This window comes from Cricetulus griseus, chromosome 3 (genome assembly GCF_003668045.3).
Source record: "Cricetulus griseus strain 17A/GY chromosome 3, alternate assembly CriGri-PICRH-1.0, whole genome shotgun sequence".
In the NCBI taxonomy this organism is placed as follows: domain Eukaryota; kingdom Metazoa; phylum Chordata; class Mammalia; order Rodentia; family Cricetidae; genus Cricetulus; species Cricetulus griseus.
Window position 1 is genome coordinate 223,607,780 of NC_048596.1, and position 24,212 is coordinate 223,631,991.

Genomic DNA, 24,212 nt, shown 5'->3' on the forward strand with positions numbered 1-24,212 from the left:
CCCTATGGCTGGCCACGTGTCATGGTATTTATAAGTACATTTTCCATTGCCAGGCGCTCAGCAAGTACCTCAGTTTTGTTGCAAGGCTTAGGGCTTTAATCCTGAAAAATCGGGACCATTAGCAGTCTTCCTAAATTATGTTGCCATAGTTTTCTTTACACATATACTCTTCGTATGTACTTAGTACATACTAAGAAGTTCCCCAAATGATCTCCTTTATTTCAGATGTGGTTTCTTTGTGTTCATTAGGTAGTAACATCAGCTTCTGTCATAGTAATCAGGATCAAGTCACCCTGACCAATGTAGTCACCTTTCTGCCTGGTGAGCCCAAAAGTGACACACGGATCCCAAAGCATTGGGGTAGCATTTTCACTTGCAGCTTGATGGAATCATTGTTGTCTCCCTACGGGCTCATTCCTCTTTTCTGTTTTGTTCTGCTTTGTTTTTTGGGGGTAGGGTCTCACTATATAGCAGGATGGCTTAGAAATCGTAACCCTCCTGCCTTAGCCCCTGGGTGCTGGGATTACAGAGGTACACCACCAGGCCAGTTCTGTTAAAAGTGAGATGTCTGAGTCAGCAAAGACTGAAGTGGCACAGCCTGCAGTGGTGAGTTAGGAATGTGGAGAGGCCAGCGCCCCTTTCTCCTCTCATCTACTCTTAGGATGGATGGATGGGGCTCTTCAGCTTCCTGGGGGAAGACATCCTGGGATGTCACTTCCTGCACTTAGCTGCTACTATAAGAGTCTTCAAGAGGCCATCACATGCTGTTTCCCGAGTGGCTTCAGAGTAAGATAGTTGAATGAAAAGAAGGAAATGGATTTGAGAAACTCAGTGAAGCCATAGTACTTTTCATATGAAGTCTTTCTATCTAAATGTATGATAAGGTAGCCTTAAATTTAAACTGTTGAGAATTCTGGTTCAATTTGAGCTTAGGGTGCTTTAAAACAACAACAACAACAAACCTACAATAGTAATTTCATTTGGATTGCCTTTGTTTTTAGTCATACTGCTTTTTAAGTTTGTGATTTTAAAATTAAATTCTTTTAAAACTACCTTAATTATGTTTAATACAAATTTTCAATTCTCTAGGCAACAATCCTTATTCCATGTTCTTGCGGCATATTCTGTCTATAATACGGTAAGTTGGAGCATGCCTGTCTAGTCCTTTGAACTGCATTCTGAGGAACATGGCTCTTATAAGCCATTTCTCCATGGTCTACACAGTCCCCATTAGCTCTGGTGTTTTTGAAGCTCCCATGTTGACCCAAGGGCCTTAGAGCTGATTTGGAAGTAGGAAAACCTAGATATGACTATATGATACCCATGTGCCTCACTTTTCCTCTCCCTCCAGGTTGTTTTGTTCCATTACATCTTTGTTATCTTTGGTTTTCTTTTTTAAGCATGTAAGAATAGGCATGGCAGGGTAGGAAAGGGAGCGGTGGCCTGCTGACTGTACATTACTCCTGGCAGATTCTGTTGCAATATCTTAGTTTATCACCTGTGGGAGGTCTATGAGATGTAGACTAAAACTAAACCTTATTGCTTCAGAAACACAGAGGTGACAAGACATGAAACTGAGATTTGGGGAACAATTTGCCAGTATCTGAGAACCATATACTCAATAAAATGAGTATTAGCACTCTTTAGAGACTGTGCTGCAGTTTCACATATAAAACAATCTTTTAAATGTAGCTTGAGGCTTTCCCCACACCTGTTTACTCTTGAGCTCTGTTTTATTCTTGTATGTGCCCTGATGCTGTAGATATTGCAACAGTTATCTATAGAATTGCCCTGAAATATATCTAGGCATTTCCTGGAATTTTTATAAATTAACCTTTCTCTTGTATGTGTTCATGGAATTTGATTTTAAAGCCCGAGTCTCTGTTTTCATTTCTCATTAGGAAGTCGGGTACTGTCAAGGGATGAGCCAGATAACAGCCCTACTCCTCATGTACATGAACGAGGAAGACGCCTTCTGGGCCTTGGTCAAACTCTTCTCAGGCCCCAAACATGCTATGCATGGTAAGAAAGCCTCATATATATATGTGTGTGTGTGTATGTGTGTGTGTGTATGTATGTATGTATGTATGTATGTATGTATGTATGTATGTGGATATATGTGTACTATATGTATATATGTATAAACAAGCAAGGGGGAAAGCAAACTGAAGCAAAATCAATGATTCCTGGTGAATTAAGTACAGCAGATGTTAATCTCAGACCTTATTTAGTAAATCAGTTACTTAATTTGGTTATTACTAATTTCTTGTTTTTTTTAATTATTCCTTTTCTTCTTTGATTTTTATTAACCATTTCTATTCACATTGAAAGTTTTTTGTCTTTTCCCCAAAGTGTATTGCTGGTATTTTAAAATTCTTTTCTTGTTTGCCCTTAGTCAAAAAAATTAATTTAGGTATGGAGAACTTATATTAGGAAAAATAAAAGATAACCTGTTGGCCAAAATACTTGCTGTTCTAATGAAATGCTGTTTTTCATCAGGTGCTCTGATGTATAGCTTTGTTGCAGAATATTAATCAAGAAAGGACATTTAAGTATTTAAAGAAAGAGTACGTAGTAATTAAGTAGCTTCATATTTCAGATGTGGCTTTTAGTTCTTTGAGCCTTACATTTTATTCCATTTTAAGGAAAAGGCTAATAACATGTTTTGACCTCTTGATTATTAGTATTTCACAAAACCTGTACCTTTTTTGTTTTCAAATTAACAGATTGAGTTTAATGCCTTCTCCTTATATTTGCCAAGAAAATGCACTAAACTTTATTTCAGAGTTTGCATTTTGCAACTTGTCTTAGGAGTGAAAGTGATATTTGTCCCATAATGCAGGATTATGTGCTGTTTTGTTTCTAGTGTCTTCTCTGTGGTAATAGCAGATTTAAGACAAACTGAATCGCTGAGGTTATCACTTAGTGATAGAGCACCTGTCTAGCATACGCAAGGCACTGACTTCAATGCCCAGCATCAGCTACACAAAGACTTAGGTTCATTGTGTGAGTATTTATGTTTATAAGGAGAATGCTCATTTAAATATTTCAAAATTAGGGTCCTCCATAACCTTTTTATATAGTAAATCTGACAGGCTAACTTTTTATTTGCTTGTTTGTTTGTTTTTCGAGACAGGGTTTCTCTTTGTAGCTTTGTAGACCAGACTGGCCTGGACCTCACAGAGATCCACCTGCCTCTGCCTCTGCCTCCCGAGTGCTGGGATTAAAGGCGTGCGCCACCTTCACCCTGCCCAGGCTAACTTTTTAAAGAAGGGTGTGTATATGTATGTGCTTTTGTCTTACTTCCCATGTTCCTGGATAGTTATTTTAACAGATACCTGTATAGTAACTGATTCTGAGTACTTAGAGTGCCTTAAATGGACTCCAGAAGTGAAATATACTACTGTATCAAGTTACTATCTAGTAAACTGTAGAATTAAAAAGACATCTTGACAAAAAGAGCCCATCATTATCATCGGTCTTTCTCTGGGCTCCCTGTGTGATGGTGTTGCCAAACTGTCCTGTAATATAGTGGAGTGTTTCCTGCTTAGTGATAGGTTAATTGTGTGGTGTTATTTTCATCTGATTTTAGAAAATGGTATTTTCTTTTAAACCTCTTGTGACTTAACTTCAACTATCACTGTCTAATCTTTAAACAGTGTTAATTTTACAGCCCTATTATTTGTTCCTACAGTATAGTTTAGGATGTTTTTATAGGTGACTTTGTATTTGAGGGATAATTTGTCTCTAGACCTATGAAGTTTTGTGACTGGAGGTTACCTCTGCTCTTTGTATTTTCTGTGTAAAAGTTTATCACTTGTAAGTGTATGGGATCAACCTGGAACTGGACAGAGACCAATTTAAAATACTGAGCTCATATTGTCACTCAAGAGTGAAGAAATGTTAGACAATCATGGCATGTTTAAGCTGGTTCTTACTGAAGTATATTGGCTTTAAAAAAAAAGAAATTAGATTTTTTTTTCTTTTTCAATCTCACATTCCTATGTAATTGACCATGAAAGTGGCTCCAATGGAGAGATAAAGATTTTCAGATAAAATCATTTTACTGTAAACAAAACAACACTATTACTAAGTGAAGAACATAATCTTTGGAAATTTTTACACACATCTTCAAAACTGAACACAAACTATAAGTGCAGTGTTTTGTTGCTGTGTCCCTGAGTTCTTGAAGCACACTGGGTCCATTGCTTTTTGCTTTGGCTTTACTTCCATGAAAATCACAAGTGTGAATTTTGTGTAGTTTTATTAACCAGTGCCAAGTTACATTTACAAAACTGTATGTATATTTTGTTAAGGGTTTTTGTTAGAAAATTTACTAATTCAGTATATTAGGATCTTTCATTATACTTGCTGATATGTTTAGAAAACCATTGCTTTTTAAATTACATGTTATATGGAGGAATATCAAACAAATATGTGAAACTAAATTAAAGCAAAATAGGTTTCATTAAATCTGAAAGACAATTTAATGTTTATAAGCTATTGTCAATAATGAATACCCAAGGAGAATGTATATGACATACCTTTCCCTGGCTTTTTAGAAAACCCAAAAGATGTCAATTAAAATCTCCAAGATGTGCTTGGAAACTAGGTTTGAAAATACTAATTGCAGAAATAAAATCCATTGAGTATATGTTCCGAAATGGATTGTATAAATGTCTGAAAGAAACTTACAAATAAAAATAGTTGTAAATTCAGTGAGCTAAGTATGCAAATTAGCACTAATTTACCATTTACAATTATTACAATGTATTATGTATAGGTTTTGGTATAACTTAAAGTACCTGCATGTTTTAGCTGATGTTATAGCTTATGAAAAGAATTTAAAGTGATTTTAAAAAATGTAGAGACACACTAATGAAATTGTTAGTGTATACTTGAAAAAATGTAGTAAGATGTGAAAGGCATTAACAGTAGAACAGAGTGGTTGTCAAGAGTGAACAGCTTTTACAGTCACAGCCAGCACTGGAGAGGGAGGCTGATGAATTAATTCAGTTTCTATTGTCTTTTGCTGTTAAAGTTTTCCTCCTAATTTAGAAATATGTTTTCCTCTTTATCAGTTCTACAAAGTAAAGGTGGTAGTTAGCAAACAAGTACTACCTAAAAGTTTTTACTATCCAAAGTTCTTCCATGATGGGGAAGAAAAACACCCTGGTCACTAGGGAGGTTCTTTTTATTTTGACAGCTATAAATGCAATGTGTTACGTTTTAAGTTAGGGGTTTTGTTGGTACTGTCGCTGAAATACTATTTTTTTTGTTTGTGTTCTAGGCTTTTTTGTCCAAGGTTTTCCTAAACTCTTGAGATTTCAAGAACATCATGAAAAAATTCTGAATAAATTTCTGTCCAAACTTAAGCAACACTTGGTAGGTAGATGTGTCACTCATTTATAGCCACCTACTCTGAGAGTGAGGATGCAGTAATTAGTTAAATTCAGCCTGGGTTTCCTGTTCCTGGTTAGCTCACTGTGTAGTCATAATCCTCAATTGTTTGAAGACTACCACAGTCCTAATTCATAGGTTCAGATTACTTCTATGAAGCTGATAAATACTACTAATAAAGATTTTACAAATGTGTGATTTTTACATTATTTTTAGGCTTTAAATTGTATGCATTATAAGAAGCATAAAAATGCTTCCTTGTGAAACACATGCATGCTTTACTATAAAATATAATGGTGCAGTGAAGCAGTTCACTGCAGAATATCCTAATGATTGTGTTAAAGTCCTATTGTGGTGACACAATTCTTGTGATAATTCTTATTAGTTGAATTTGGAGACTCAAAAAAGGAATTGGAAAACAGAGAAAGTATGAAAAAAACTTGAAATGAGATGTTTATGTGCTTACCTTGACAGCTGCCTTACTATTGCTCTTTTGTTTGCTACAACTCAGAAATTATGAGATCTTTGTTTTTTAGGATTCTCACGAAATCTACACAAGTTTTTATACAATGAAATGGTTTTTTCAGTGTTTTCTTGATCGAGTAAGTACATTTTTGTAAACCTCAATTAGGAAAGTACATGCCAGGGTAAGGGAAGCACTAATGGTACATTACATTGCTTTGTTCTTTCTTGTAGACTCCCTTCACACTGACCCTCAGGATATGGGACATCTATATCTTTGAAGGAGAACGAGTTCTTACAGCTATGTCTTACACGATCTTGAAATTACACAGAAGTAAGGAAACATTTGACTGCAGAGACTTTATAATAATAAGGCTTATTTTAACTCCTACTAGCTTGGGCTCCCTCTACCTCATGCTGTTTTTTAATGGTTTTGAGAACTACTGCTAGCTTCTAAATTTTTCTTGATGATCATCAGAGAATTCCTGATTCTTGGGACTAGACACATTATATCAGGAGGTCTTGGATCCTTTCTCCTCTGTCAGTTTCATTTTCACACTTAAACAGTAGGATGCAGTTTTTCATGTCACTAATATTATTTTCTCATTGGCTTCCACTGGGACCCTTGTTCTCCCAGTTGGCCTGAGTCTCAGGTTTGTAATAAGGCAGAGAGAGCAAGAAACCAGGCCTCCTAGGTGAGTGGGCTTGGGGGAAAAAAAAAAATTGTCTGTTACTGTTTCTTTCTCTAAAAGAAAGTGCATCCACTTTCAAGCTCTGGATGGGGCTTGAGTGTCATGGCCTCTGGGGCAAGTGCATTAAGTGTCTGTCACTGCATAAATGCAGCAAGATTTTTCAAAATAAAAACAAAAGGCCTCTTAGTTTTCAGTTGCAGTGTCTCGGGGGCTCTGTGGATATGATGTGTTGGGCCTTAAAGGTCAGGAAATGAGAGTTTTTCTACTTTTTTCATTTCAACCTTAAGCCTTGTGACTCCATAGAGATGTAAGTCATGGGCATCCTAGAATTTCATGTTATGTACATGCACATTTGTGTGTACCCCACTCTCATATATCATTCTTGAATGATGTTTGGCCTTCTGACTAAGTCATAAACCACTTGAGAGCATGGGGTCAAGTGTATGGGTTGTGTCCCTGCTGTTCCTGGCCATACTCAATGCTTTCATTGAGATTGCTTGGTCACTGACTTGAACACTGAACACATCAGTGCCACATTAACCACACTTGACCTATGATGAGACCTTGCTCTCTGTGCTCTTCTAGGAAGGCTGTCAGAAATGCTGTAGTTATGGCCCAGCATATGAGCCAACACCAAAACAAGCATTAGCAACATACTTCCTTCCCAGAGTAGGGTTGTGTCATTGCAGGATGAAAGCCCTTTCTCTTTCTTCTCTTCTCCTTCTCCCTTCTTTATATCTTACTATACGTTATAAATAGATCAAAGTATACTTAAGAAGTGTATCTTAATTAAACAATAGTTTAATTGTCCCTAAACAGTGAAAAAATAGAAGTATAATGTTTCTTTATAGCTCTCATTTCCCTCTTAAATTATTTTACTTGGTATGACTATCATTTGTAAATAAACTCTGAGCATAGCAATCACTCTATTTGCCAGTTTATCATTAGACTGTTTAGGAAGCAAAGCTGTTACATCCTCAGTGAGTTTCCTGTACCGCCTTATAAAGAAATAAATGTTGAGGAACAGAGGACACAGAGATGTTGCTCTTGGGCTACAAAGTTTCGCTAGATGGCAGGACACATTTTGGAGATGTACTATGTGGATTAGTGAGCACAGTCAGTAGTTATGTATAACATACTGAAAGTTACTAAGATAGATTTTAAATGATTTCCTCACAAAAGTAAGTATGGTGGAGGATTTAATAACCACATTGGTTTAGTCATTTCACAGTAGTGACACTGTAATAAAACACTGTGTACTGTGCCAGAAGGTTTTACAGTATGTCACTTGCTAGTTTAAAAAAAATAGATAACAAAATGGAAAAAAAAAAATCTGTCTGGATATCCTAACTGCTGACCCTAATCAGGGACATTCTCCTTGCTTTACTTTTTCCTGATTGCTTTAGAACTAGTATTTCACTCAAATAAGTTAATATCCCTGCTAATAATAATTGAGAGAGAGCATTTGCATGCTTTTGAATAGAGCAAGAAATGCAAGCTCAGACAGTGTATCTTGTATTGTGAGTTGATGCCCATGCACATAACACATCTACTTGTAAGGTATGGGTAGAGACATCTTAGTGGTGTCTATTTCTACTTTACGTCTCTAGTTTGATTTTTTTTTTCTCCTAATAAAGCTCATTTCCTCAGTAGAACCAATACAAATACGGTTAGTAATCTTTTGTTTTGTTTTTTGAGGGGAATTTTCTAACCTTGTGTTTGTTAAAGAAGACTTATCAGTCTGAGTTAAAGTTCCAGCCGAGAAATGAAATAAATAAACATTTATTGAATCATAGGAACTCTTGTTGTAGGTTAGTGTTAATGCCCAGACACTTTTAAACCAATGAGAAAATATTTGATCATGTACAACTTTCTGTCTTTCCTCCTAATAAGATCAGCCTGCTTTTTCTAATGTCAAAATACCATCCTACTGGGTTTTAATGATGTTCACAATGCTAAATGTAAGTTGTGTATATATCCTTTTAATACTCTTTTAAAACTCACTGTACTCAAATAGAGTATATCTTCTTTTCAACCTAAATAGAACTGTTGACTGGCATTTGCATTTCTCTCATCCTTTCCTAGAACATCTAATGAAATTGTCTATGGAAGAACTTGTAGAATTTCTTCAGGAGACTCTGGCCAAGGACTTTTTCTTCGAGGATGATTTTGTAATAGAGCAACTTCAGGTTTCTATGTCAGAACTAAAACGGGCAAAATTAGATCTCCCAGAACCTGGTAAGAAATGTCCTGGCATCCTATTCTAGGATCAGAGGCATGACACAGTTAACACTGACTTTTTGTTATTAAGATATAAGCATTATACTTGGTGAGAGCATATATCAATTAGTGTCTTACCAGCTGCTTGTGGCTTTTCTTTCTTTTTTTTAAAAAAAATGCATGTTTTGATCATATCCATCCATCATTACCTCTTTCCAGCTCCTTCAAGTGCCCCCACTCTTTCCTCCTTTCCAACTCTGTGTCTTTTAAAAGTAGTTGTCATTAATTATCTCCTGAGTCCAATTAGTGTTGCCTAGTTTTACAAGTGTGTAAGGTCATCCCTCTGGGGGTATGGGGTGGGAGGGGTGGCTAACTATCAGCAGCCATACCCCCAAAGGAGAGCAGCTCCTCTCCTTCAGTAGCCATCAACTGCCAGTAACTCCTTTGCCAAGGGTGCGTCTATATTGGAATTTTGATTACAAAAGTTATCTTCTCTGACCAAAGTTAAGAACAGCACAGATCTGTTGTATAAACACAAATATTTAAAAGGCAATTAGGCAGCATGAGTATTTAAATAATAAGTTTGCCCTTAGGGCTTATAACCTTGGTAGTCATGGGCTTTTGACCAGATTTCTAGAACCAGGCATGAAATCCACCCTCTGGAGGTGGCCTCATACCCAATCAGAAAGTGGTTGGTTACTCCTGTAACTGTCAGGACATTATTGCAACATCGAGCACATTTTGCCCAGCAGGCCAGTATTGTAGCATGCAGGGTCTAACAATGGATAAGTACATATTTGTCTTTTCTCTTCCCATAGGCAGCATAGCATATTCTGGTATTTTGTAAGCTATCTAAAAGGGGGATAATTTCCTGTTTATCAAGGTTGATTTCTCTGTGTCCTGAAACTGAAGTATCTTCAGCAATAAGGTCTTACCATCTAGTTATGGTGTTCAACCAAGAGGAATGGTGATAGCCTGTGTTGCTATGGGTGGTTCTAGGACTTTGCTGACCAGTAACTCACAGGGAGGTATTTCGTGCCTGTCACTGAGATTTTCATTTAATAACCATGTCTTCTGGCTTTTCTTTCTCATTTTAGGAAAAATCATGTAAACATATTGATTAAATATACCTCTGTTGAAATTGAAATTTAGAAATTTGATTGACAGATTATAGCCCGTTTGGAGAGCCATAACCACAAATGCTTTTTACAATAATGGTCTTGTTTGGGAAACTGAGTACAGAGGTAGAAGAACAAGTAACACCCTTTTGTAAATGATGAAACTGATGCTTACCTATGAAGCCCTAGAACCACCAAATATATCACCAACACTGAATCCAGCTATTTCTGGCTGTAATGTAGGCCTCTATGTAGAGTGTCACAGTGTAGATAATGCATTTATATACTTACTGGAAAACATTTTATAGTACCTACCAGTAGCTTTTCTGCTGGGAACTTTGCTGTTGATTTGAATGAAAACTGAAAAGAAAGGTGTTTTTCTTACTTTGGGAGAACAGATAGGAGATCTAGGATATATACAAATTGTAGTGAATGTAAAAGGGACACTTATAGAGGTAGGTATGAGATCCACAGGGCACATCAAAAAGCTAGTGAAGAGTGAGAGGGAAAATAAAGAAAACCTAGAAAGGTGAGAGTGGCAATATTTGTCTGAAGTTTTTACTACATATTACTTGACAAGGTTGATTTCTCTTTTCTGAAAGGAGTTATTTTGACATTTTCCTTTTTCAGTGTTGTTATAGTAGATAGTGTGGTAAGGGGCTAGGAAAGTGGAAAATGTAGATGATAGATGAAAAGTGGAATCAGTTATTCATGTTAACTAGGTTTGGCATTTCTTGATCATGTACCCTGTTTGATGTTCTTGTAAGAAAGGAAGCAGACTCATATTCAGGAAGAGTTGTTTCCCCTCAGGAAGACCAAACTACTATGCTTTGACTTAACTGAGGGGTTTAATCAACACTTGAGTGCTGAGGTCATTAGAATTGACGAGAGAACACCTCCTCACAGTGGTGATTGAGTTGAGCATAGGCCTTGGGAAACTGTGGCCTTTGCTAAGTGAGGTCAGCCCTCCCTGCTCAGAATAATGATGCCTATTTTCCACTAATTTTCCCCTGTAGCAGGAAATGCACTTAGAGCAGCAATTACTATACTCTCCCTATTGTACCATTTGTTTTAAATGGTCTTGCCTACATTAAAGAGTTTAAGGCACTTTTTAATAAAAGATACATGTAAAGAAAAACATACACTATAGAACTATTTAAGATCCGCACAAGTACATGGTGAGGTAAAGTTTGAAACCCCTGTAGTAGATCATGGTGATAATTGTTTAGCACCCAATTAACAACTGATGTTTTTCAAAAGGTTACCTTGTGTCACATATGTGGTACTTTCTCATTTACTCCCTATAAAAGTAACTGTAGAGTTGTGCTCTTAATTTTATAGGAATAGCAATTATAAAATATTTTTATAACTAGTATATAAAATAGTTTCACTAGGAAGATGAGGGGTATGTGCCTGGGAGATAAAAGGAAAGGGGTGGGGAACTAGAACCAGAAACATTGTAACAGTATTCATTTTCAGAGTGTTTCTGTCCTATAACCTCCAATTGTTTTCCTCTCTCAGTAGACTACATATGGAGCAGATGTGATGTGAAATGAAATTGTATCAAGATGCTTCCATGTCATACCCATCCTTTAAACTTTTTATGTATATAGGTATTTTACTTCATGTATACTTGTGTGCCTGGTGCTCAGAGGGGCCAGGAGTGCACTGGGTCCTCTGGAACTGGAGTTGCAGACACTTGTGAGCTGCCAAGTGGACACTAGTAATCAAACATTGGTGCTCTGCCAGAGTATCCAGTGTTTTTACCTGTTGAGCCATCTTTCCATCCCCATAGCCATCCTTTTAAAAGTATAATGAATGACATTCCTTTTGGCTAATTCCATAGTACACCGAGTTGGATGCTTGCCAAGAATATAAGGCAGAATCTCACAAAACATGCTGATGTTGAAGTTTTTAATATTTTTAGTGTTGGGGTAGAGGATCCTATTCTTGTTTTGGTTAACCTCCTTGAGTTCTAAGTCTAGTATCCTTTTTACATATTTATCTCCTTGTCTGTGAGCTTTTCTGTTGACCCGTGTACACTGTCGATAGGTATGCACATACGGCTTCCCTATCTGCCCTCTGTGAGCCCTCTGTAAGGATACAGGCCCCTGACAGTTAAGGAAGACATTGGCATACTGTGTATTATAAATTCTTTACACATATATTTTTTATGGCTTATTTGTACAAATAAAGACAATATGTGAAGGTCTTCTCTCCTTCCAATATTTCTCTTGTTTGTTTGGTTGGTTGGTTGATTTTGTTGTTGTTGTTTTTGAGACAGGATTTCTCTGTATTGCTTTGGAGGTTGTCTCAAACTCACAGAGATCTGCCTGCCTCTTCGTCATGAGTGCTGGGATTAAAGGCGTGTATCACCAACACCCGGCTATTTTCATAATTTTTACATTTTTTTTTTTGATGCTTAAACCTTTTCAGTGGGTACTGATTTTTCTGATTAAGTTTTTTAAATATTTTATTTAAGTAACATTTTTTCATTTATTTTATATACTGACTGGTGTGTGTCCCCCCCATCCCCCACTCCTTCTACTCCTTCTCAGTCTCCATTCTGAAAGGAGTAGGCCTCCCATGGGCTTGAGCAGAGCATAGCACAGTCTGATTAAGTCTTAGCTCATCTAGGAATTACTTTGGTTTATTGGATAAAATACTTCCTTTTGATTATTTTCCAAACAGCCACATGGATTAACACCATTTAATACATTGTATCTTGCTGTTTTGTTCTATTGGTCTCCACTTTTACAGTCTCTACTATTACAGTGTCTCTTAGTATCAATTTTCCTTCATTGTTATCTTATTAAATTGCCAAAAATGAATCACCTAATGTTTTTAGATTTGCACTTATTTTAAAGATTGATTGTTTTGTGGAGGGAAAAAATCGTATTTTAAAAATTAGATTCTGCCGGGTGTTGATGGTGCATGTCTTTAATCCCAGCACTCGGGAGGCAGAGGCAGGCGGATCTCTGCGAGTTCGAGACCAGCCTGGTCTACAAGAGCTAGTTCCAGGACAGCCTCCAAAGCCACAGAGAAACCCTGTCTCGAAAAACCAAAAAAAAAAAAATTAGATTCTACTACAGAAAAGCTTTTTACCTTTGGTTGTACTACTATAATGAACTTTAGTTGTACCTTTTAATGAACCGTGGAAGAGTTGGTTTCCTTTTTAAGGCTGTTGCACACTTCTAGTGTACATTCTCAAGCCTCCCCATCTCCTCTTGCCCCAAAAGACAGCTGACCACCAGTGCCAAGGTATGTTGCAGACTTGACAACTCACTTGACAGCTGTGGTTGTCATCAAGTCGTGAGAGGAAAACATAGACAGAGGTAGGCTATGTTCCCCATTCTCTTGGGAGCAATGCTAGCTTTTCAATTTCTATTTTTAAAAATTTAGATTATATTTACTTATTTTATGTGGTATGGTGGGATGGCACACAGGTACAATTAAGAGAATAAATTTTGGAAGTTGGTTCTCAATTTCTACCGTGTCTGACCTGGGCTCAGCCTCAGGCCATGCAGCTTTACCCACTGAGCCGTCTCCCCAGCCCCTTTCCATTGTTGTTATAAGTTGAATCTGTTTTGTAGCTAGCAGCAGTCCTCCTGCTTCAGCCTCTCTAATAGTGGGAATGAACTGCCATGCCCAGCTTGTTTGGGTTTTAGTGCTGTTTCTGTATTCACTATGTTTGAGTGACTCTTAGAGGTTTCTAAGACTTTAGATATATTATTATATCTTCAACAAGTAATCCTTCCTTGTTCCTCTTCCTTTTTGAAGCTCAAACTAACTTTTCCAAGTTAAGAAAATATCTAGCTGGACTGGAGAGATGGCTCACCGGTTAAAGGATAGGCTTACAACCAAAAATAGAAGAAAATATCCAGCTGTTTTTAGACTGACCACTGTTAATGTTTTTGTACATTCACCTTATCTATATGCTTTAGTTACTCTTGAACAGTTTTGGAAACAGTTTGACTTTTCAAACATAAACTCAAGTAGGGAAATTTATAGTGACCATCTCACCACATGCATGCCCATTACACAGTTTATTAAATTTATGAACAATTTTAAAATGAAAGTAAAGACATCAAGATACATCACCTAAAAGCTGCAGTTATTATGTCCATGAAGCCAGGGTATTCTTTTAGCTTAACCATGGCACCATGTCCATATCCACAAGAGTAACAATGTGATCCCCCAGTGTCTCTCCATGTCTAGTCCATGCTGAGTATTTCCAGTTGTGTCTGGACTGCCTTTTATATTGTTGTTTGTTTGATTGATTGGTTGATTGACTAAGGTATGCAGATTTGGGGGCTATGTAGAGTTTTTGTTTGTTTTGTTTTTTGATACAAGGGTTCACCATTTGGCTTAAGTGGGGCAAGAATTTACTGTGTTCTTGAATAAGTCAGATATTTTACTAGAGACCACAAATTCGTGGTTTTCGAGTTCATTGCTTTTACAGTGTTTTGATAGACTTTACTGTAATAAAGAGCTTTCCCTGTCTTATCTGCAGGGGCTCTTAGATCGATCACCTTTAAATCTAATTCTTACTGAAAAGACAGAATAAATGTTGAATTTTTCTGTCTTCACCAGTTTTCTCCTTCACTGACTTCTGTTCAAATGAAGTCATTGATAAACATGCTGTTAGGAACCATGTGTTGGTCTGTTGTGAATGACATTTTGGGCAGATGTTATAGCTTATTACCTTTACACAGAAATCAATACATTTTCTTAAATAACATTTAATTTTCAGAAATAGGAAATAGAATTTTTTTAGAAAGGAAGCGCTGTTTCCTGCTGTTCCCCTGGGGCAGACATGACTTTTCCTGTCTCCCTCTTCTCTTCTGTCCTCTCTCTGTCTCTGCGTCTCTTTACCTCTTTTCTCTCTCCTTCCCCCCTTCCCTTTCTAATAAAATTTCTCACAAAAAAAAAAAAAAAGGAAGGAAGCATTTTGTTGCCATTGGTTCTGATATATGTGCTTGCCTCACATGTGCCCCCTCGAAAAATTTTGGACTTCTGGTTAGCTTATAAAAAATGAACTTCCAATTTGCATTTTCCCCTTTACATGGTCTTTTGTACTGGTGATAACGGCTGTTGACTGGAGCAGGGGAAAAAAGCATGCATTTGTGTGTGTTCAGAGCAGTTTGGAATCATTTCATGCGGGGTTCCAGATGTGTCCTAAGTCTTGTTCCCAACTCTTCTAACCACTCCATTCCTTGATTTCTGCACTTGTTTTTCTTGAACGTATCTCAAATACACTGTTGAAAATTGTTTATTCTGTTCTTTATACCTGAGCAGCCCATAATCATAGCAGACTCTTTGAAGGACTTTCTACTCTCTCCTTCCATCCCAGATCTTAGTCTTGGGAACCTATGGTTCCAACCTATTTTGTCAGTGGGCATCTTACTTGCCTGCGCCTCACACTGCAAACTGCAACTGGGTCAGTTATCTCCCTCCACTCAACCCCCGACCTCCTGTTTTTCTGTATTTCCTGTTACGGCAAAATGGTCAACACTCACTACTCCTTAGTCATTTAAAATCTCCTATTCCATGCAACTCCCAACTTTCTGGAACTCAGTAAGCTACAGTGCACTTTATCAGTTTCTGTGTTTCTGAGGCTTTGTAATGTCTCCTGAAGATTTCCCTCAGAACAGTGTCTGTTAAACTGGGGCCACTGACTCTGTGTTGTTTCCTTCTTACTAAGCTGGGAAACTGATGAAGAGAGGCCAGACTCTTGTAGGGAAGACCAGTGCTTCAGGAGAAAGCCAAAGCCTTTAGTCGATATAGAATAGTCTTTCCTTGCTACTTGTTTTCCACATCATCTTCCTTCACCTTCCAGTATTTGGGGCAACACCACTGTAAAGTTTGAGTCTCCTGTGAGTGTCTTTGCCCAGTGTTCACATTTGCATTATCAGCCCAGCTTTTCCCAACAGCCTTTTGGAATGGGGTATTTATTGATAAATTTGATTTTGTGTTTATTTTATTTTGGGTCTTTAAAAACATTTTTTTCCTGTGCATGGTCTATATTTAGACTTTTACAATTAGCATTTCCTTTATTAAAATCCAGGGTTTTGGGGGTTGTTGTTTCATTAAAAGAAGTTAGCATAATATTTTAAAATCTAGTATTTTGTTTGTGGGTTTGTTTGTTTGTTTTTCAAGGCAGGATATCACTGTGTAGCCCTGGCTGTCCTGGAACTTACTCTGTAGATCAGGCTGGCCTTGAACTCAGAGATCTGCCTGCCTCTCCCTCTGAAGTGCTGGGATTAAAGGTGACACAACCTCCTGGCTAAGTCTAGTAATTTTAATATTTTTTTCTAAAGGAATTTTAGCTAATGTTTGGTTCTATTTATAAATAACTACAAATGTTTTAGATTATATATATAAATTTATTGTATCCAATTTCCTTTCAGTATGTCAATGTCTCACTTTATGACAAACCTCATGTAGCTATAAAATATTTCGTAATTGCTATGCAGGAGCTCTGTGGCAGAGCACCTGCCCAGCACCTGCAATGCTCTTTGTTCAAGCCCTTAACACTATCTAACAGAACAAACCAATGCAATAACAGTCCTCCCCAAGACTGTGTGACATCTTAAGTTTCCTGAGTGTACAGTGCTCAGTGTCTTCATTTAAAGTCAAAAGTTCAAATCCCATAACTCATTTACATATGTTAAATTAGTACAAAAAGACCAACTATAGTCAAATACTCTTATATATTTTTAAAATAAAAATAATGCTAGATTCTTTAAATAAAAATGCAGAATTGATCAGGTGCTTGATTCTTTTTACTTTTCTATGCTTAAGTTTGGATCTTCAAGAGCTGAAAGATGTTAACAAATTTGGATTGGGTCATAATTGCCATACATGCTAGGATTCTTGAGCTCTTAGCAGTGACCCTAACTGAGCCTGCTTGTTGGTTTGCTATGTCCAGGCTGGTGTCCTTTTCATGGTTTTGCAAGCAGTCTAGATAGATGCCTTGCCTTCTAGCTGCATACCACCCCAGTCTTCTCAGGAAAGCCTGCTTCTTCTCACCAGGGTTTGCGTTTCATTGTTGTTTACTTCTGGCCTTTCCTTCTTGGGGTCTTTCAACCTGATAGAAATTTTTCTTGTTTTATTTATTTCTTATTTGGAAGAACTATAAACAATTTTCATTGTCATTATGCATCATTATTACTAATCTATAGCTTTTGGACCAGGAAACTTGGAATCAAGGTTAAATAACTGTCCAAGATCATCCCACTGCTAACGATAGGCATTTTGGTAGTTCAGAGTGATTCTAGAGCAGTGCCATTTATTGTTAAAGCAGCTTCTACTGATAGAGTATAGCAGGAGGTGCATTAACATCAGTTTGTATATATGCTTCTTCAACATTTAATTCCTGAATATCACCCACCAATTGTCTCTAAATACATTTGACTAAACTGTCAGCTTTCACATGTGACTTAGGCATTATTAGCCACCTAAAGCCTTCTCCGCATGCCCAGAGGATCCCAAAACTCTGGAATTGATCACCTGTACTTAGTGCCTGAACCAAATGCTTATACATGCACCTGTCTGTCTTCCTGCTTTTGGTGTTTGAGAACTCACGTTAGTATGTGTGTCCCTTGGATGCAGTGACCACATCTCAGCATCATTAGTGCTGACAGTGGGCCTGGCATGAAGCAGACAGCCTTTTGAAGTTCTAGTCCTTTTTGACAGTAGAATCTGTATACCAAAGGTTAGCACAGAACAAATGGGGGTGGGGGCGAGAGGGAATGAGCCATTCTGTATCATGTTTGTACATGCCAGTCAGTTTAAAGTAGGATCACCAGGAAGAGCTCAAGAGCACTCTGTAGCCACATCTCTCACTGGGTTCTAAGATCTGCTAACCCTCTGAGGCAGTTCACTGCCTCTCTGTAGTAGTGTGAGGTGTCCACTGGGTGGTGACAGAGCCCTAAGTAAGACCAGAAATGGACGGGCCTGAGAAGACAGAAAAAAGACCCTTTTATCTTCTTAGAGAAGTTAGAGTAGAAAAGACAAAAATGCTAAACAAACAAAGGAAAACAAAAAGGGAAATAAACTTGTGGTTTTGTCCTAAATCATATTAAGTTACATTTCTTGTGGATGGGGAGAGAGGACTGTTAGCATTTAGTCTACTGAAACGTGGGTGAAGTGCCATTAATATGATGACCTCACACAAACCTCTGCTAGGACGTGGCCAGAACTCACCTTCTGTGTTTTCAGGAAGAAGGAGAAAGTAAATTTTTGCCATGAAGCTGAGCGGAAACATCAGTAGAGGGAGCTAAGCCATTAGTCTGTTTATGGAGAAGAGTCCTAGCTTGAAAGCCTGAGACTGACTTAAAATGCCCTACATAAGGCATCTATCTGTTTTTATATCTGTTGTGCTTGAGTCTTCTGCTCACAGTTGCTTGGGAGTAATGGGTATGTGGACATCAGTTAAACCAAAGACCATATCTGTGTCTCTGTCTGTCTGTCTGTCTGTCTGTCTGTCTGTCTGTCTGTCTGTCTGTCTAGGTGGCTGCTCACAAATTTGCTTAAATCTACTTTTCTGATAGAGGACACTTATTAGAACGTAAAAACATAACCGATAGTGACATTTGCTGCTTTTATGGGTTCCACACAGTATTTCCTTGGCTCAGTAAAAGTTGAGTACTTAATCTGCACCAAAAAACAAAACAAAACAAAACAACAACAACAAAAAAAAAAAAAACCCAAAAGACAAAAAAACAACTTTGTAGAAATCATGTAGGTTTTTCCTCTTAATTTCATAGTAGAGAGGTCAAGTTGCTTGACAAAGAGGCTAGGTTTGGTCTGGCTATTGGAATTGAGAGGCCTTTGAGACATTGTTTAGAACCTGCTTTTATTTGGGGAGCCCCACTCATAGGTTCCCCGGGGCCACCTCCATCTCTTGCTTCATGTAGCTTTTGTTCCTTCCTCTCTGGTTCTTCCCATTTTACCAACATACACTCACTCCCTTCCTTTCCCTTCCCTTCCCTTCCCTTCCCTTCCCTTCCCTTCCCTTCCCTTCCCTTCCCTTCCCTTCCCTTCCCTTGTTCTGTTTTTTTTTTTTTCTGGACCCTGTCTGGTCCCTCTCTCTTTGATCTTTCCACACTTTATTTCTCTTTCTCTACAGGTGCTTTTGTGCAGACTATCACTGGGATGTAAAGAACACAATACATTGATTGTAGTGACACTGAACCACAATGGCTCTCTAGGCTCATATATTTGAGTGCTTGGTCACCAATTAATGGAACTGTTTGGTAAGGGTTAGGAGCTGTGGCTTTGTTGGAGGAAATCTATCACTTGGAGCTGGCTTTCAGGTTTCAAAAGCTCATGCCAGACCCAGTCACTGTCTTCTCTGCCTGCTGCCTGTGGATCAGAATGTAAAGCTCTCAGCTTCTGCTCCAGCGCCATGCCTGTCTGCTTTATGCCATGTTGATCATGGACTAACCCTCGAAAACTGTCATCAAGCCCCCAATTAAATGTCCTCTTTTATAAGAGTTGCCTTGGCCATGTGTGTCTTCACAGCAATAGAACAGTACCAGACATGCGCTGTGCTGTAAGTATCCATTAGTCTCTTCCCCATGCACCGAAGAAAGTGGGAGTGAGTGCACAGTTTGCAGCTAAGCACCCGAGGCATTGCCTCCCAGCCCTGACACCTGGGAAGCCCCTCCCTCAATATAAAGCACTCCGCCTCGCTTGCTTCACTGCTTTTAACATTTAGAGGAATTGATTTTTAAGCACTTACATGTTAGGAGGCACTTTTCTTATATTCCTGTCTAAGGCCTCCTTATTGAAAAGTTTTACGGGAACAAAGAGACCATTTCCTCTAAATGCTTTTGCGCATTTACTATATTGGCCATTGGCTTTACACACAGGTACCTTATGAGGGCTTGTCACTTGAGGGTTAATTAGATATTGTATAAGACTCTACTTTCTTAACTATGTGAACTGTGGATGTTGTAATTAGAGTTTGCAGCCTGTCAGCCATTGCTCTGATTCACACTCTTGTACTGATGTAGATATTCTGAAGGGTTACAAAAAGAAAAGCCATTGGGGTGCTGAAAATGTGCTATGGGTTGGTGTGAGGAGCTTTTCTTGAATATTTTAAAACACAGACATCGTGTTCCAGTGTTCATTTTGGTCTCTTATCCATTCAATGAATGAAATATATGAAAAAGATTGAAAATTTCCTTTTATTCTTAAATTGTTTTTAGATTTTATTAACTTATTATTTTATGATTATAGTTGTTTTGCCTGCATGTGTGTCTGTGTACCGCACATATGCAATGCCCACAGAGACCACAAGAGGACACTAGATTCTCTGAAACTGCAGTTGCAAAGGTTGTGAGCTGTCTTGTGGGTGCTGGAAATTGAAACTGGGTCCTCTAGAAAAACATCCAGTGCTCTTAACTGCTGAGCCATTTCTCCAGCTCTCCTTCAATTCTTATACAATCTGTAGATTTATATATTGGGCTGAGAGATGGCTCAGCTGCTGAAGGCTAGACTCACACCAACTGTCAGATGCATATAGTATTAGTCAGTTTTCCTAAGACATATTTCTGTACTTACTTAAATAAAATATGAGCTAAAAATATTTCTTGTTCTTTACACTGAAAAAGTAAACTTTCCTATGCCTGTATGAAGTTCCCATCTCAGTCTATCTTTTACTCTCTAGTTTAAAAATTCCTTGTTCTAAGAAATACAGACCTTTTACTTACAGCTCCATATTTCACTGTGCATCCGTTTTTTTACTTTACTCAAAGGCTTTCAAAATAAACATGGATGTCTGTGCCTAAATGTGTTTTCTTTTATCTGTTCTCATCTTCATTCAGTTTCTTCCCCACCACCTTCCTTCACTTCTGGTTTGTCAAAGCTCTTCTTCTTTGGGTCTTTCTTATACACCCTAGCTGTCTCTTTGCCTTTCTTTGGTATCTTGCAATGGAAACTCAGCCAGTGATTCTGTGTTGAGTGAGAAAAGCCAAGGAGCACTGGACACTTAACATCTGACTGGTGTAGGCAATATTCCATTTAGATTTTGCTTCTGTGTTTTAAGAAAAAAATAAAATTGGCATGAGAAAATTAAGTGGTCACCTTCTTAGATGTAATGGATGGAGCGAGGGTTCTGGAACTCAGCATTTGATGAGGTCAACTAAGGTCAACTGTGCCTGTCAGTCACCTTTGTAGAATTGTAAAAGTATGGATATGAGAAAACTCTAGTTTTCAACATTTTGAAAGTAATAAAGCCAGATGATTTAGTCCCAGAGCAGTAAACATAACATCTCCATAAGGAAAGAAGCAATGAGTGGATGAGTTGGAAGTGGATGCTTGAGCGTGTAGAAAGCAAAGTACATGGTTGCTAGTACCAGCTTTATGGAGATTGCCTTATCTCGTAGTCAGAAAAATACTGTTAACATAATCTATAGAGTAAAACATTTGACAGGGTCTTCAGGATACTTAGGATTATGCTAAAAATGTGGCCTGCAAGTCTTACACAAAACTATGTTTCCTTATTTAATGGCCTATTGAAAAACATTGTGCAATTACTACATGTTCATAGCAGATGTTTATGGCAGCTAAGGAATATTAATAACCCTTTGTCTGAGAGCACTTCTGTTATATTAACCAGCACTAACTAGTGCTTATTCCTTGCCTTTGTGCCTCAGATGCAGACTTAGAACTACATAGAATTTTTAATAAGTAATAAGTAGCATAGTTGGGGCTGGAGAGATGGCTCAGCGGTTAAGAGCACTGACTGTTCTTCCAGAGGTCCTGAGTTCAATTCCCAGCAACCACATGGTGACTCACAACCACCTTGAATGAGACCTGGTGCCCTCCGCTGGCATGCAGGCAGAAGACTGTATACGTAATAAATAAATAAATAAATAAATAAATAAATAAATAAATAAATAAAATCTTTAAAAAAATAGTAGCATAGCAGTAGACTTATAGATTTATTTTATGTTACATACCTTATTCCATCAGATCTTATTTCGTAATTTAAAAAACCCTCCAATTAAGCATGTAGGTACTTTTTCTATCACATTGCAGTTGTGAGCATTCTTCTACCAATTGGTACCACAGTCTCCCTGCTTCTTAGCAGCTGTGTGCACATCAGGGTCCCACTCAGTCTGCATCTGAGAAGGGGTTTGGCTGACTGGCCGATGCTTCATCTGATAGGGTATTAACTAGCATGGAATCCTACTCTTCTGGAATTGCCAGCGTTGGGACTAGAGCAAAGTTGTAAACTAGGGCTTTGTGTTGCAGGTCTTTGTGTCATTTTGATTATCAGTGTGGGTTCTAGTCACTGTCTTTGGCAGAGAAGATGACAGTCATGTAGTTTTCTGGGACTGACTAAACTAATTTAAAAATAAAAACACTTTTTTGGGGTGCTACATGGATTTTGTTTTATTATTTGGTCTTTAAGCTAAGAATGATCTGCCCTCGGCTGGCATTTAACCCACTTCCCATATTCATAAGCAAAAACTCTCAAATGCCAGCCTTTTCAAGTTTGTGTTAACACTTGAAAGGATTTTGTAAATATTATAAAGTAGCTTGGTCATAGAAGAGACACGTGGGAACCCTGTTTATGTCACAGTTGCCGAGTGGTGTGCTCTGCTGTGTTTAAAGCAGCAGATACCCTTCACTCTGCTAATTGCCTCCCAGCTCACATCTTACCAACTCAGTAAGCACATTCAAGTGTCCAAAGCAACTGGTCTCACTGCTTGCACTGCAGCAGAGTATAAGGGGAGAGTGAAGATGCTGAGTCAGATTTGGGTTTGGATCTGGATCTGCTACTTGCTAGCCATGAACCCTTGAGCAAGTTCATCTCTGCTTCAGTTTTCTCACATAGTGAGATAATGAAATTACACGCCTGTTGTTAATGCTGTATGCACAGCATTTTGAATGGTGACTGACACGTGGTAATTACTTAATGAACGTTAGCAATTGTGACTATCGTTGTTGTTTGTCATTTACTAGTCTAATAACTTATGTGATATACCTCAGATTATAGAACTGATCTGCTGAAAAGTCTCTAGAATTCTTCAGTTAACTCAGAACAAAACCCCAAGTCCTCGTGTTGTGACCTATTCAGTTTCCTGGCCTCTTCCTGGGACGGCTGACCTTCTTGGGCCCTTGTTCAGAGAGAAGGTCTTGCTCTTTCTGGCACTGTTCTCTGCTTTGCACCATCCCACTCCCAGATTTTAAATTGTTTTTACCACTTTAATTTTCCTGTTTCTTTTCTTTTGTTTGAATCAAATAGGGTTGGATCAGGTTGGAATGCTGTTGATGGGATCCAGGGCCTTATAGGGTTGGAATGCTGCTGATGGGATCCAGGGCTTTATACATGCTAAGCAGTGCTCTGCCACATCTGTTTATTGTCTGTGTCATGTGGGTTCCAAGGCTGGAACTTGAGTCCTTTGGCTTGGCAGCCTTTACCCTCCAAGTCTTTCCCCAGGCCCTGCACAGTTCTGATGCTGGCAGTGTATTTAAAGGTTTATGATACCCATTCTCTCCCTCCAAGCACGGCATTGGATTTTTCTTAAAATATCCTAAAGAAGTGGATCTATAACTGTTTGGTATCAATTAAAACTTTCTATAAAGAACCACATGGTATGAGAATTCTAAGAGTAATAAACATGGTATCCCTCCCTCCACCCCCTAACAAAACAAAACGAAATAATAAGACTGTGGTGGCTAGGGCCATGTGAAAATATCACATCTCCATGTTCACAGCAACCCCATGCAGATCATAGTATCAGTCAGATAGGTCATTAAAGTGAATATTTGAAGAAAACAAAGCAGTCTTTTCTTTTCTTCTCTTTTTTTTGGGGGGGGTGGGGGAGACAGAATTTCTCTGTGAAACAGTCCTGGTTGTCCTGGAACTCACTCTGTAGACCAGGTTGGCTTCAAACTCACAGAGATCCATCTGCCTATGCCTCCCAAGTACTGGGATTAAAGATGTATGTCACCTCTGCCTGGCAAAGCCTTATTTTCAAGTTTTACAAAACTGTTTCATAATAATAGATAAAATATTTTATAGTTCTTGCAAATGAAATCTTTTTTCATGCTAATTTATATCAGTTTCATGGTAATCTGGCAATGTTGTAATAGAGCATTTAAAGAGACTCCTTGCTAACTAACCATTTTATTGCATCTTCCTTCGGTTCCTTACAATTCTGTGTTAATTATTTAAGATATAAAACTAAAATGGGCTAGAGAAATGGCTCTGTGGTTAAGTACACTGTTTAAGAAGACCCAACGTCAATCTCAGTGCTCATAACCATTTGTAACTCTACTTCTAGGGCATATGGTATTC

General features: G+C 38.1%; 1 protein-coding gene across 3 annotated transcripts in view; it reads left to right on the top strand.

Annotated features, from left to right (window-relative positions):
• Usp6nl (USP6 N-terminal like) overlaps positions 1–24,212 on the top strand; it is a 135,687-nt gene that overhangs the window by 104,668 nt on the left and 6,807 nt on the right. For all 3 annotated transcript variants that reach the window (XM_027405161.2, XM_035442832.1, XM_035442833.1), the window contains 6 exons: positions 1,090–1,138; positions 1,902–2,022; positions 5,291–5,385; positions 5,937–6,002; positions 6,097–6,196; positions 8,640–8,792. In XM_027405161.2, the coding sequence (XP_027260962.1) occupies positions 1,090–1,138; positions 1,902–2,022; positions 5,291–5,385; positions 5,937–6,002; positions 6,097–6,196; positions 8,640–8,792 (584 nt within the window). The remainder of the gene's footprint in view (positions 1–1,089; positions 1,139–1,901; positions 2,023–5,290; positions 5,386–5,936; positions 6,003–6,096; positions 6,197–8,639; positions 8,793–24,212) is intronic.